The sequence below is a fragment of the Chinchilla lanigera genome, unplaced genomic scaffold, assembly GCF_000276665.1.
Source record: "Chinchilla lanigera isolate Chin_1 unplaced genomic scaffold, ChiLan1.0 scaffold00018, whole genome shotgun sequence".
Taxonomy (NCBI): Eukaryota; Metazoa; Chordata; class Mammalia; order Rodentia; family Chinchillidae; genus Chinchilla; species Chinchilla lanigera.
The window spans coordinates 7,592,848-7,607,985 of NW_004955419.1; the positions used below are offsets into that span (position 1 = coordinate 7,592,848).

At 48.1% G+C, this 15,138-nt stretch overlaps 1 protein-coding gene across 10 annotated transcripts in view; it reads left to right on the forward strand.

Moving 5' to 3' along the window:
* The window catches only part of Cdk5rap2 (CDK5 regulatory subunit associated protein 2), a 194,707-nt gene extending 180,671 nt beyond the window's left edge, over positions 1-14,036 (forward strand). For 6 of the 10 annotated variants that reach the window (XM_013513196.1, XM_013513197.1, XM_013513194.1 and 3 more), the window contains 4 exons: positions 731-874; positions 8,544-8,670; positions 13,223-13,269; positions 13,949-14,036. In XM_013513196.1, coding sequence (XP_013368650.1) covers positions 731-874; positions 8,544-8,670; positions 13,223-13,269; positions 13,949-14,020 — 390 coding nt within the window. In that variant the 3' untranslated portion in view covers positions 14,021-14,036. Of the gene's footprint in view, positions 1-730; positions 875-8,543; positions 8,671-13,222; positions 13,270-13,943 lie in introns of all 10 variants that reach the window. The other 4 variants (XM_013513201.1, XM_005382603.2, XM_013513200.1 and 1 more) reach the window with 2 other exon arrangements.
* Positions 14,037-15,138: the final 1,102 nt, after the last annotated feature.

Sequence of the window (15,138 nt, forward strand, 5' to 3'; positions counted from 1 at the left end):
GCGCTTCTGCCGCTGAGCTAAATCCCCAGCCCCTCTGATCATATTTTTGACATGAAGTGGAATTACTGGTTCAAAGATTGCGAACTTGTTAGGGCTCTTGCCACGTTACTTTCAAAAAAGATTATGTCTGTGCAGGAGCATGTATCTCACCACACTTTTGTCTTTATTGAGTGTTTTTATTTATGATTTTATGTCAATTTGATATCTAAAAAGGGTGTATGATTCTGTATTTATTACTTGGGAAGAGAAATACTCTTTTAATTTCTTTTTTCTTCTTCGTTACTTCTGCTTCTCGGAGGCACAGCCTGTGTTTTCCAATGCCCTGCTGTGAGTTTGCTTCTGCTAGCAGAGGCGGCAAGGGTGACTTTACAAGGTCCAGCATCGTGTGATGAAAACATCTCCGTTGTTCCTCTTGCTGTGGGCGTCGTTCTGTACAGAGGCTCCATGGGCTGTGGTGTGGTGTCAGTGGCTCTAGCATGGGTCCTCTCCTTGGTGTAGTGGTAACAAGAGTTAAGGCTGGTGATTATTAATGATGATTATTAATTCATCTAAACACACCCCCAAAATTCTCTCACATTCTACATTTCACCAGTCTTTAAGAACAATTAATTGGTGTCATGTGGCACCGTGCTCTTGCTTAGCATGTGAAACACAAGCCCTACATTGATTAGACCTTACTTGTCCAGAGTGTCTTTCAAGACTTCATTAAACGGCCTCTCTCTCCTGGTAGGGCCCAGACGAGGCATTTCCGAGCAAGTTTGTCTCTGGCTTGAGCACAGCCAGGCAGATCCTGGAAGAGGCCTCGAGGGCACTGAAGCTCCTCTGGAGAGTCTCCCTCCCAACAGATGGCCAATGTCCCCTCCATTGTGGGCAGGTAGGTGGTAACACATCCTTCATCGGGTTTTAGGGAGCCATGTTCATATCTGTTTTAACTACTTAGGAGTGACAGGTCCAGAGTGAGAGCCAGGCAGGCAGAGCCCTGCCCCAGTGTCCATCTGTGGGGTCCCTGTGTATGTTGTTACAAGGTATGCACCCAGTCTGGCTAATCAGGGAGCGCCCTGCTAGAACAGTGTACAGGCTAGGAAGGCCCGATAGGCATACCTTCCTTCATTTGTCTCTCTTATAAATGCTGTCCAAAGCCCAATGGGAAGGCAGAAGGGAACTTTGAGCTCTGTGTCATTACCACATTTCGTTAGAGCCCTTTGACGTCTCTGAGACTTGGCCAGAGAGGCAGCCCCTTGTACTCTGAATGTTCTAGTGAGGAGCCTGTGCTGAGCTTCCTCCTCGGGATCCTGGGAAGCAGTTTGGGGGCACCAAGCTCAGGGAAGTTCATGACTGTTCCTTGGGCAGGAAAATCATTTTTAGCTGATGGGGGCATTGAGTATCAGGGAGGATGGTGGGATTCAGGGGTTCTGGCCGCCATCAGCTTTTCCTTTCTTCTAATGCACCAACCTTATTCCATGGTAGCCGTAGGTGACACACACATGCTGGTTGCCTATAATGTTTCCTGTCCCTTTTCTGGTTCCTTCTCCTCTTCAAGTCTTAGCTTAAGTCCAAGTGAAAGGGGCTCCGTGATCACTCAGCCATGGTGTTGTGTTCTGTTTGATTGTAGCTCTTAGCACAAATTATGATTTTATGTTTGTTCACCCTCTGTCTTTTTTCAGGGGTCCATGTCTAGTTTGTTCATATATTTCAAGGAATAAACAGATGAGTGAATAATTTCTTCCCATACTCCCAAACTCTAGCACCTGCCCCGTATGATTTCTAAGTTAATACGTTTAAATTCAGTGCTTGACTCTCAATGCAGTAGCGTTTCTGTTTTTAGCCCATGCTGTGCGTGATACCTTTGGCCTGGTGTAAAGTGCATGTGTGGCCTGTGGGAAGTTTGTAGAAAGCAGACTTCCAAGTTTTCAGCAGCAACCCCAATGGCTTTTAACTATCTGCTGTTTAATCCCAGTATCATTAAATTCCCTTTTGCATGTAATGTCTCCTCCCATGCAGTCCATACCACTGCTTGGAAAGTACCCATCATGTGCGTGTTTATCTAAGACAGTGGTGTGTATGGGTACAAATAGAGATACATACTTGCTTAGAATACCTTTTGAGATGGAGGGTGAGAAATAAAAATACAGGCTGTGCACAGGGATGAGAAAGAAAAGATTGGAAGAGAAGGGATAAAAGCTAGATTTCTCTAACTAGACCTTGTCTTGCAGGTTTGACTTTGAAACTATATGAATATTTTACATAATTATAAACAAAACACATCAAAATAGGATAAAAAAACATTTCCAGCTGTTCATAGTAAGACAAAACATAGCACCTGAAGGGCCATAGCTGTACTGTACACAGCCCAGCGGGGATAGCCACACAAAGATGGCCGCAGTGAGGCGAGTGGACTGTCCATCCCCAGCAGAAATACTCTGAGGGCAAAAGGAACCACCAAAAAACTTCAAAACTTAGAACTGATTTCAGTGGTTATGTTGGTAGTGATAATATTGGTATTGCTATTCTGAAACTTTTATATTTCTATTGTAAGATAAATAACTTCATTAGGAACTGAGATTTTCACGTAGAGACTAGAGATATAAATATAAAACCAAAGAAATGAAAGCTCTGTAGTCCTAAATTTGAATTGTAAACATCGCTGTGGAATTCATAATGTATTTTTGATTTTAAAAAATTTACTAATTTACTCCATGTAATAAAATTCGACCCAGTGTCAGTGAGAACTATTAATGCCCAAATGATGGTTTTTAAGTGCCTCTTACCTCTAATAGGAGACAGAACTTGCTGGAGAAATGGCTTGACTGTAGGTCTGGACAGGAAATGTACAATATGAACTCAGAGTCTATTGACTTCTGGTAATAAAGGAAGGAGGCAAGGTGGAAGCGGAACCTGTAGATTTACAGTGCTTCACAAAGTGTGAGCCCTGGAAGTTGTCACCTAGAAACTTGTCACAGTGCTAGAACTCGCCCCAGACCAACTGAATCAGCCATTCTAGGAGTGGCCCCAGCAGCCTATATTTATAGTCCTGCCCTGGAGCTTCGAGACCTCACTGTGTTAGAAGAAACTTAAGAGATCATAAATGCAAACTGTGAATCTTATTTGGGTCCTGTGAATCAAACCAATTATTTTAAAAAATTAAATTATGAAACAATCAGAGATCTATGCCCACTGAGTCCATATTTGGTGATACAGATTGAGTATCCACTGTTTGAAATGCTTGGACCAACCAAGTGGGTTTGTATATTTTTGGGTTTTTTTTTTCAGATTTGGAGCACAGGTTGAGCATCTCTGACCTGAATCCAAAATTCATTGGCTCAAAAAGTTTCAGATTTTAGAGCATTTGAGTCTTAGACTTTCAGGTTAGGGATGGACTAAGAAATTCAACCTGGACTAAGAAATTCTTTCATTTTTTAGATATGTTAATGATATTTTTGGATTTTAAAAAATGCTCTTTTCTCCCCCGAGAGATATATGTGAAAATATTTTATGGATTAAAAGATATGATTGGTTTCTAGGACTGGTTTCAAAATGATCTCAAAGAGAGGCTCAGTGGTGGTGTGGATGAAGCTAGTTTGGCCTTGAACTGACCATTGCTAAGGCTGGATAGGTCCCAGGGGGTCATTATCCAGTTCCTTCTGCTGTTGTAAATGTTTGAAATGTTTATCTTGTAAAGGAAAAGAAACAGGTGAAAAGACCCATCCTAGAATTGAACTGAACACTGGTGGAGAATGTTTGCCTTCCTGGGAGGGGAGAGGCTTGCAGCTCTGAGCTCAGCGCCAAGGCACTTAGGAAGAGTTGTTCCCCTGAGTGCTGGTGGGCTGCCCAGGACCCTGCTTACACTCAGCATCGCATTTGCCTGTAGTGTGGCTTAGGGAGTTAGGTGTTCTTTTTTTCAATTAGCAAATGGGAAGCACATTTGAACTGTCCTTACACCTTGTATTTTTATTTTTTTTAATATAGTGTTATTTTTATTTGACGCGAAAGTTGGAGCTAAACTCTAGAGAGTTAAATGGCCCAGTGAGGAAGTGCCAGAGCCGTGCTTCGGAGCCCTTGCTGTTTTTACTCTAGTGTCTTTCTGTAAAAATGAAGACTGGATCCTAGTGGAACAGCAGACATATAGTAATTATAATTAGAGTTTCTTGTTTGAGGTGCTAGACAGGACATGTACGGGGTGTTAGGAAAATGGCAGTGAAAACAAGCCTGCCAGTTGACAAATGGTGTCATGGCACCTGCTCTGAGCCAGGCATGGGTGATCAGAGGGCGCTTACTGATGCGGCAAGTAAATGACCCGTTATTGCCGTCACTGTGACAGTACAGTGATGGGGAAAGGATCGCAAGTGAAACACCCCGGAGGAGGTGAGAGCTGAGCTGACTGTAGAAAGGGGAGTAGGAGTTGGCCAGGCAGGTGTGCAGTCATCATCTCCTCAGCTCCCCCATCACCTGCAGGAGAGCCTCACCTTCCTGCAGTGTGGTAGAGATTGTCGTTCCAATATCGCAGATTTTGTAGTTAAAGCTGAATGTGGGGTGACTTTGTCCTAGAATGTATAACCAGTGGAGCCATGACCAGAACCGAAGTCTTTGTAGACTTGTAGCCTGCAGGAGAAAAATCAAAGCAAATGTAATGTTTAAATTAGGATCTGTTTTGGAAGAACCATTAGAAAGCCTTGTACCTGACATGATTGGTTAATCTTAAAAGTAGGTTAAGGCAGGGAATCAAAAAATGATACATACCTTAAACATTTTAGTTTAACTTAAACCAGATAAATGTACATTCATTTGCCATTCTTTTGATGTGAGGCCAGGTCTTTTCTTTGAATATGGCTCTGCTGATTGGAGTTCCACATCTTCTTTCTTTTATAAGCCACATTCATAATGTATGTCTGTCACTTCCAATTTCTGTTTCTTTAAGATGAAGAGAAAACTTAGACACTCACAAAGCAATCTGAATATAGAATTCCTGTAGTCTGTGTTCCTCCCACATCCTTTATAGTTGTCTCACCCACACCTAATTTGCCAGAAATATGTTTTCCAGTGACTCATTTTTATCTGGTCTTCCCTAAAGTATATGTTAGTTTTCATCCAGGTAGCTCTCTGCCCATATACATAGTTCACAGTTTTACTTAATATTCAGTTAAATTCTATAATTTGATTATAAGTACAACAGCCATGAACGTGTTTGGGAACAGACTACAGGGACACTCCATAAGCTGACAACATGGCTCCTCTTGGAGCAGAGGTATTTCACTAAAGTAGCTGGTGGCAGGATGTTTTGCTGAGCGGAGGGGGATATCTTCTGCCTTGGGCTGGTTAAGAGGGTCTGTGCTATGTGTTTCATTTCAGAGAATTGGGGAGGTGGTTTGCTTCCCATCCACACTTCACTCTGAAATAGCAAAATAAATCCTTCTCATGGATCATACTCTTTTTAATACCTTTGTATTATCTTTATAAGACTTAAACATTACTCCTTGCTGTATACCCAAAGAGTTAAAGCCAGCATACGATAGACCAGTGGTCCCCAACCTGTTTGGTACCAGGGACCAGTTCTGTGGATGGGGGAGAGGGTTAGATTTCTTTCTAAAATTAGTATGTGTGTGTGATACACAGTGATTACATTCTTCTGTGCTAGCACTACTGCCTCAGCTCTACCTCAGATCATTGGGCATTAGATTCTCATAAGGAGCATGCAACCTAGATGCATGTACAACCTTGCATGTACAATTCACTGTAGGATTCATGCTTCTATGAGAATCTAATGCTTCTGCTGATCTGATGCGAGGCTGAGCTCAGGCAGTAATGCAAGTGATGGGGAGTGGCTGTAAATAGAGATCAAACTTTGCTCACTTGTTCACCATTCATCTTTTGTGTGGCCTGGTTCCTAACAGGCTGTGAACCAGCATTAATCCATGGCCTAAGTGTTGGGGACACCTGCTGTAGAGATACCTTCATACCTATGTGTATTGTGTCATTGTTTACAAATATCTAAGCTATGGAATCAGCCCAGGTGCCTGTCAGTGGATGAATGGATAAGAACATAGAGCTTTATTTATTGCTATCAAAAATGATAGTATGGGGGCTGGGGATTTAGCTCAGTGGCACAGCGCCTGCCTGGCAAGCACAAGGTCATGAGTTCAATTTCTGGTACCGAAAAAAAAAAAAAAAACAAAAAAAGAAAAAAATGATAGTATGATACAAATTGAGTATTACCCATAAAGAACAAAATCATGTCATTTGCAGGAAAATGGAAGGAACTGGAGATCATCATGTTAAGTGAAATAAACAAGACTCAGAAAGACAAATCTCATGTTTTCTTGTGTGCACAATCTAGAAAAAAAAATTAAAGCAGCACTATAGACCCACAGCCTGAAGAAGAAAAGTTTGATTTAGGTCACATTTTCAGGAGATATTCTGTACATGATTGGCAGGCTCCAAAGCAGAGACATCACAGCCAAACAATATGGTGGAGCAGAGCTGCTTAGTTCATTACACCCAGGAAGCAGAGCAGGGGAACAGTGCCAGAGAATAATGGGTGACAGCCTATATGTAGTACCAAGGCCACACCTCCATGACTTGGCCTCACATACCCATGACCATGGTTTAGTAATCATTTAGGCATTTCTTAACCCAGTGAGGTTGATATTTCAGGATTATCTCTCACAATCCACCCCTTGTGCATTTCACACCCAAATACATCTCCTTAAACCATAATGAATCTCCAAAGAAAGATAATAGCAAGTTCATAATGCTACCTAATATAATACAGCTATTCTGAGTATATCCAGAACTGGGATAATCCTTTCCCCAGATTCTCAACAGTTCCAGCATTTTCCAGAAGCCTCTTTTGAGTCTCAAGGCAAATTGTTAGCTCTGAACCTATGTTAAAAAAAAGAAAAAAAAAGTTACATAATCCCCAGATCCAGTGGTACAAGGTAGACATCCTCATTCTAAACAAGAGTGTGGAGGATAGAGAAGAATCAGACCAAAGTAAGACTAAAACATAGCAGGGCAAACATTAAGTCCTGTGGCTCCATCCCTGGCATCCAAGAGCTTGGCAGCCCCACCCCCGTGGCCTTGCTAGTTGTAGCCCACAAGTCCTCTCTTGGGCTGGCTGCACCCACTGCTTGCAGTTTTCCTCAGCAGACTTACTACAGTCCTGACATCTCCAGCTTCCCAGGGTCCCCACTTCAGCTTTGGCTTCACTCTCACAGCTTCCTCTTTGGGGCTATTTACCTGGCCTCTTGTGCCTTCCTTTGAAATCTGAGTGGAAGCCTCCCTGACCCCACAACTTTTACATTCTGTGTGGTAGTAAAACAAGCATCATGGGAATGACACTAAGGTCTGCTGCCAGTAGAAGCAGTAACCAGTTGCTGTTGGACCATGGCTGCACCCCATTTCCCAGGACAAAGGGCTCTTTGTTTTGGACCCCAGTCCCAGCAGGGGTTCAGATATTCAAGGCCAACCAAGGTTCTTTATGCCTGTGAGTTGACAGGTAAGAGAGACCATATATAGTATCCAAGGCCACATTTCCATGATCACCCATACACACCCAGGACCATACTTTACTAATCTGCTAGGCACTGTCCAGTGATGTTGACAATGAGGATATATGAGGATTAATGGTCACAACCTTAAACAATTTGAAATCATATCTCTTGGAGATAGCACGATTAATGTTTTGTTGCCGTCTCAGTGAACACATCAATGGATGTAGATACATGTGGTGTGTGTTTGTGTGTATGGGAAACAGGAATGCTGTAGATACACAGTCTGTGTTCTGGAATCTTTTTGTCACTTACTGTAATTTTCTTTTGATAGCAGTAAATAAAGCTCTAAACATAATTTTTAATAGAGGCAAAATTGTTCCTTTTTTTAAGTACCATTACTTACTGAGATTTGTATTAAACAAATCAGGTTGCATATTTTTTCCTACCATAATAGTGCCAAGGTTAACATCATGGACACAGGCATCTTCTTGAGCTCATGCTGTTATTCCTTGGGGTAAGTGCCATAGTAGAGGGTTGCTGGGTCAGAGACCAAGTGCTTTTTACACTTCCTAGCTGGGCCATGCCAGTTTAGTCCCACCAGAGGTTAACAAAACTGCTTTCTCCTCGCCCCACTGGACTTTATCCAGTTTTGTCAATTTGAAGGGCGGATAAAGGCTTCCAGTTTTTATTAAAGTATCTTTGCTAGGGCGGGGGATATAGCCCAGTGGCACAGTGCCTGCCTAGCAAGTGCAGGGTCCTGAGTTCAATTCTTGGAACAAACAAAACAAACAAATATCTTTGCTAGTGAGGATGAACATCTTTTGACATGATTTTGTCATTCTTCCTATGTGATATGTGATTGATGATTGTGGTACTGGAGATTGAACTGAGGGCTTTTGCACTGAGCAATGACCCCAGCTCTCCCTGGCTTAATTATTCATTTTGTGACAGGGTTTCCTTAAGTCACTAAGTTGCCCAGGCTGGGTTCAAGCTTGCCATGTTCCTGCCTCATGTTTTGTATTCTTAGTTCACTTTTTGAATTCCTTTTCTTTTTAGATAAGTGAAATGAGAGCAGAGATCACTAAACTACATAAAAAACTGTTTGAACAAGAGAAGAAGTTGCAAAACACCGTGAAGCTTTTGCAGCAGAGCAAACACCAGGAAAAAGTCATCTTTGACCAGTGTAAGTGGGCACGTGGGAGGTGGCTGCTGTGTCTGATGCTTCTTGCCTCTGAAGGCTGACAGTACAGCCCTCGCTTGCTGGGTCGAGGCCCTGGCTAATCATGCCTCTTATTTGTGGGTTTCTTTTCATATCTCATCCTTTCTGCTCTGCATAGACCAGTCTTCTCTGACTTTACCTTTCCAGAGGGACTGCGCAGTGCCACAGACTGTCCTCTGGCTCGGGGGAGAGGTGTATGGCAGGTGCTTCTCAGGAGCACCGAGGAGGCAGTGGCTGGTTGTCACTCTGTTCTGGGAGGAGGTGGGTGTCCTAGCTGAGGCTGAAAGGAGGAGTAGCTGTTGTCAGGTAGAATAGGAAGTGCAGTGTAGGGCAGAAACAGCAGGGATAGAGGCAGGAAATAGGGTTTTGTCTGTGAAACCGGAAGTAGCTCCTGGTACTGTAGTAAAGTGGGAGTTGCCTGTGGGCAGTTGAGAGGGAGAGGCAGGGGCCGGGGACTGTTGTGAAAGGCCTCAGGGGCCTGCCTCAGGGCAGCTCCTACGTAGACTTGGATCCACCGGTCACATCTGTGCGTGATAAGGCTCACCAGGCTGTTCCACCAGTGAGCAGCCAGGACAGGCAGGAGTGGTGGCATCCAAAGGCGATGTGGCTTCAAGGACTCCAGTAGGCCGATGCAGAACCTCAGGAGCTGGCAGTTCTGTAAGGTCAGTTCTGCCTCTGGTCTGCTGGCTCGGAGGTGTGGGAGCAGCTTGCTCCTGGTGTAAACCCTCAGCACCCCAGCCACTGTGTTCAGTACCTCCAGGGACAGGGCCCTGCCCTGCCCTGCCCTGCATGCACCATCTGCGTGGCGGTCTGCCCCGGGAGAAGTGCTGAGTGGGGCACCTGCTTCTCTGAGGTGCCAGCAGCCTTTTGCTGCTCCCTTTTCCAAGCCCAGAATTCTAGGGTGTTCCTTGAAGGCACAGGAAATCATTTATTGGAGGAAAGTAGGATTTCCTCCTTAGTGACCCCCAAGAATCTTCTGAGAACAGACCCCTGAGACTGGCTGAGTTGGAACTGCAAGCGGGAAAAACTTAATCATCAACAGGCCTGGGATACCTGTCCTGCGCACCCATGCCAGGTCCAAGGACAGAGGTGAGTGAGGAGCCTGGGCTTTATGGAAGGGTGTCAGGTCAGAAAGATTTGCGACATGATGAGGTACATCCCCAGAAGCCTAAGAGGTGTTCCAGGCGCTGGTTCAAGACTGGTTGGGTTTTGAGGGATCAGTAGGAGTCAGATAACCAAGGGGCAGGAACTGGTCCTGCAGAGGATCACCTTGTGGCCTCGTACTTTGAAGCACCAGAGCGGTGAGTATTCTCAGGCGCACTTAGGACCTGCCAGGGACCAGGTGACTTGGAGCCTGTGGGCTGGACTTGAGCAGCAGCAACGACTTGCGTGTTCATTTGTGTATTAGATGATCCTGTGACTGAGCCTGCAGGCCAAGGGGAGACCTGTGGGGGACGGGGTCTGGGACAGGCCCGTAGGCAGGCAGCCGGGAGGCCAGAAGGGCCACAGGATGCTGAAGGGGAGAGGATGGTTTTGAAGGATAGCAAGGAAGTCCTCTCAGCAGAGGGCTAGATTCTGTGTCTGGCTGAGGAGTTCATGTACTTGGGAAAAGAGGAGCACGGGGGGAAGGGGCAGTGCCCACCGTGGTTGTGTTGAGGTAGCTTTGGAGCATTTTTGGGTCAGACTCCTGGGGCAACAGAGGGAAATGATGCTTTGTAGAGCTGCTGGTCCTGAAAAGCAGAACCTTACTTCTGCTCAGCAGCCCAGCCCGAGCAACCTCGGAGTATAAAGCTAGCACCAGCCCTGTCTTCGGGAGAGGACATTTCTGAAGGAGGCACAGTTTAGCTCGCATAGGTTGTTACTGTATCAGAAGAGGACAGAACCGTGTGTGGCCCGCTTCCTTGGTTGGTGAACGAGGAATCCTGCATGAGTACAGTTCAGAGCTCTGTTCTCCTGTGTGACCTGGGTCAAGTGCCCTTGACTCTGGGCCTCATCTCTAACCAGAGACGATAATTCTGAGGGACAGAGGCTGGCCACACAGCCTGGGGTCTACTCCAGCTGTGTAGAAAGCACCTCCATTTTCTCCGCTGTGGAACAGGGGTGAGGATGCTTAGCACAGGGCCAGAGCAGAGCAGAATTTCCGCGGGTGTTAGATTTCGCCTTCTTCCTTTTGGTTAGTCTGGACAGAGTGCTTCGCACAGACGTGGCAGATGATTCAAAGTAAGAACCCCCAAACGTCTGATAGCATTTCCCTTCCTGATGTGGTGTCACCCGTCTCTGTCTCCAGGGCCTGACCTGCAGCAGGCTTGGCTTAGGGTGGGATGACAGGCTCGCCCCGGGTCGCACAGCCACTGGGCAGCCCAGGCCCGCCCCCTCTCCCTGTGGGGGGCTCTCAGCTGGTCCTGGGCATTCCCCAGCCCCTCTGAGCCTCCCAGGTCTGCTTCTGGCCCTACGTGACTGAGTGAGGGCGGCATTACCGTTTCCTCTGTCTCGTTCCCCACACAGTGACAGGGACAAGCAGGGGCAGGGCTGGTTGGGTTGGGCTCCCTCCCTCCAGAGTCAGTAGAGAGTAGGGAAAGGGGGTCACTAAGGAGGAAATCCTACTTTGCAGTAATTGATTTCCTGTGCCTCTGAGAAAGACCTCAGAAATGCTGGGCTGGGAAGAAAGCAGCAGCACAAGGCTGGCGTTGCTCCCTCGCTGCTGGTAGATCTGGAACCACTGGCTTCACTTCTGAACCCACGTCCTCATTTGCCAAGAGAGGGCAGTGAGCTGTCCCGCGGGGCTGGGGTCTTCAGTGGTACTGGCCTGTGGCCAGGTGCATCTTCCTAGCAGGCTTCTGCCAAGATGGGAGGAGGCTTGGACGGAGCTGGGTAGCCCTGGGTGTGAGCCACTTCTCTGCACTGGGGCCAGTCTTGGTTTGGGGCACATTCTTCACTGTCCTGTCCCTCAATGTTCGTATCGCAGTGGGGGTTTCTGCGCTTTAGAACATGGGCAGTGCTGTTTAGAGGTAAGGGCCACTTCAAAACCTGGCCAGGTGACCCTTAGCTGTAACGATGAATTTGTTCTCTGGGTACATTTGGTACTGTTTCAGGACTATTTTTAACCACCTTACCATGGCACGTAATCTTTTTGGGTCACAGGCCCCTTGGTGAATCTTGGGAAAGCTGTGGTCCCACTTACCAGTAAAATGTGTGTTTTCATGCGGACACACACACACACACACACACACACACACACACACACAATCTCCAGAGTTTAGCCCCTCCACACACACACATTTATACACTATGTCCAGGCTGCAGAGCCTCACACACACACTTACACAAATGTTTCTGGTGTTTGGGGTCTTACACACACACACACACACACACACACACACAGTTGACACCCTGTTTGTGCTTCAGGCCCACTCCCTCCACTTGCACACTATACACGCGGGGTAAGAACAAGAACTTCCACTCCGCAGCCTGAGGCGGGGATGGAGGCTCAGAGACACAGGGGCTCTTCTGAAGTTCCTTTTGTGCTGTTAAAAACAAAGCCCAGATGCCTGCCCCCTGCCCCTGATGTCACAGATCGCAGATACATTTTGTTGCTCCACATGGAAATTTTTGCAAAAGAAGAAGAAAAGTCTGTCTTCAAGGCCACGGCAGAGCCCCTATTCTGAATGAGACACTGGGGAGCTGGGCCCTGTGTGTGGGTGGGTCCTTCCTCCTCACACACCTCCGGCCCCTCCCCAGGGAGCGGCCTGGTCCCACCGTTGGCACACTGGTCAGAACAGGTTCAGGGTCAGCTCCAGCCAGCTGCGCAGTGCCCTTCCTGCCGCTGCTGTTTATGTTGGCCAAGGAGAGTGTGAGGGAGGCAGGGGCCTTTCCTCACAGGAGCTCCCTGAGAGGTGGGCGCCCCTGCTGCTCTCCCCAAGTTCTGCAGCCGCCCAGCTCCCAGCTTGGGTGTCAGTCAGCAGCAACCCCTGCAGCCCCGAGCTCCCTCCTGTGCCGGCAGAGTGCGCCTTGCCTGGGGGAAGCACACTGGACTAACGCAGGCAAAAGAGACAGAAATGTCCAGGCTTCCTTTCCCCAGGCTGGGAGGAGCTTGCTGCAAGAACCGCTGGGTAAAACATGGCTCCACATACACGTTTGCCTCCCATAATGCTTCTGGGTGCTGACAGGGCAGGCCTCTCCGCTGCCTATGCCTCACAAGATGAGTTTGGGGTACCTGCTTAGCCAGCTGGAAATGCAGAGCGTTGGTGTCCACTCTGTGAAACAGCATAGCCTGTCCCTGAGAGGTTGTGGCTTAGTGAGGACTTGAAGAGGTGTCTGTGGTCCGCCCTTCTGGATGGGTTCTTTGGCTGTGGGGCACGTGGTGGGCAGGCGGGGCCCGTGTGCTTCTCTCTGGTCCCGTGTTCAGGGCTATCCCTGCAGCTGAGCCCTCCAGCTGGGGCTCTTCCTCTCTGCGCTCAGCTTTCACCTGCCCGCCTGACATCAGTGTCTCATCGTGTGTCCTTTGCTGTCTCCTTAGTGGTCATCACCCACAGAGTCCTGCGGAAGGCCAGAGGGAACCTGGAGGTAATGCCTCTGCAGTTTCTGTCTCTGAAAGGCTTCTGGTGGCTGGGGTGGGTCCAGGGCCGTGGCTTCCTTTGAAACCTGAAGTGGAAGGTGGAACCAATGGACGTGTGTGCCACACCCACTTGTATTTTTTGGCCAGCATAGCATGAAAAATTCCATTTTCTAAAATTAATTTTATTGGTACACTTTTGATATATGTGATGATCACATTCATCATAGGGAGTTTGTCCCTGTACCTAATATATATTGATTCTTCTTTTTTCCCCATGCCCCTGCCCTCCCTCAACCTTTCTTCCCCTCTCCACTTACAAAAACTTTATTTCCACCTTTTTTCCTTCTGCTCTCTTTTTTTATCCCTTTTCCCTTCCTTCCCTTTGCCCTCTCCCCTCTGTTTTGTCGTGCCTGTCATGAGTGGCTGTTCTGACTTTTAGATTTGTTTTTACCAGTGAGAAGCACAGCAAACGGTGGCTGGCACATAGTAGGCATTTGTAATTCCCTGGACCGAGAACGCAGCATGATCTCGTTGTCGTTTTGTTCTGTAAACATGTACTGATCACACTGTATCTTTGAAAACAGTTTTAGAATAGCATCTCGCCTTTAACTCTGTCGGGGATCTCACTTCAGAAACCCTCCACTGACCTAAAATTCTCCTTTCTTTCCTTCCTTTCTCCTAGCTTAGGCCCAGGGGGGCCCACCCGGAGACATCCAGTCCCAGCAGACCCGGCTCCTGAGGACAGTTGCCAGCCAATAAAGCTTGTGGCCCCGGATCCCGCTGTGTCTGTTTCTCTCGGGCTCCCGGTGGTGGTGGAAGGAAGAGCTGCTCGGCCCAGGACGTCCATCCTTCCCTCAGGGCTTTGTCTTGAGTTAGCTTGGGGGTGGTTGTCCCCAAGGTTCAGAGGCCCCGAGGCGAGCGGTTGGAAAGGCCCTACACTCTGCGGTGCTGCGTTGGGTCTGGGCCAGGAACGTGGGGCCGAGGCCGGGCCTGTGGGAGGCTTCACAGGCTCCCCTGGCTTTGCCTCGCTGTCGGCCAGCGCCATGGCTTGAGCTTCTCCTTGAATGACTCCTCTCACTTCAGTGGCATGATTTGGGGCCTGTGTGGAACCTCAGAGCCCAAACTCCCATGAGGGACAGGCCAGGGTCTCAGGGGCCCATGGTCCTTGGGTCGTGCGTGCCTGGATCTCACTGCTACGCCCACCGGGGTGTCCAGGGAACAGGCTTTGTGCAGCCTGGCCCTGGGCACTGTGCCTGTGCCCAGCTGTCTTGAGAGCAGCCCTCTGAGGCGGCACTGTCCCTGATTGGGAAGGAGCTGCGTGAGCCAGGGGCTGGAACTTGGCCTTCGCACTGTCCCCTCCGTATCTGCTCTGCTGCTGGTGTACTTGCTGCAGCCCTGTCATCGGCTGTTTGCCTGCTTATCCGTAACCTATGCCCCAAGCTTCACCGTGCCCCTGCGAAGTAAGCAAAGCAGGGCTGAGCCCCTTTCGCAATGAGTCTCAAGTCTGGTCCCAGGTACGTAGCAGCCCTGAGAGGCAGTGGCAGACGGACTCCCCAGCCATGCTTTGCCCCATGCCATACCCGCCCGGCCTTGCTCTTACTCCCCCACAGCCCACGGCCAGTGTCAAAGAGCCGCTGCCACCAGCAGGTGGGCCTGGGTTGGGGAGCCCACGGAGCCCTGACTCGGTCTCCCTCTGTGTCCCTGTTGCTTTCATTGTTCTGGGGACGTGAGCGTCTGGGTGACCACTCCATTTGCTTGCCCTCTGAAGTCCTGCCTGCTGATATTCTGCCTCTAGCCACAGCCCCCCATCCTTCCAGCCTGCTCCCTGATTCCTCAGAGATTCTCATCTCAGCCCTCTACCCTCTGTCCCTAAGCAA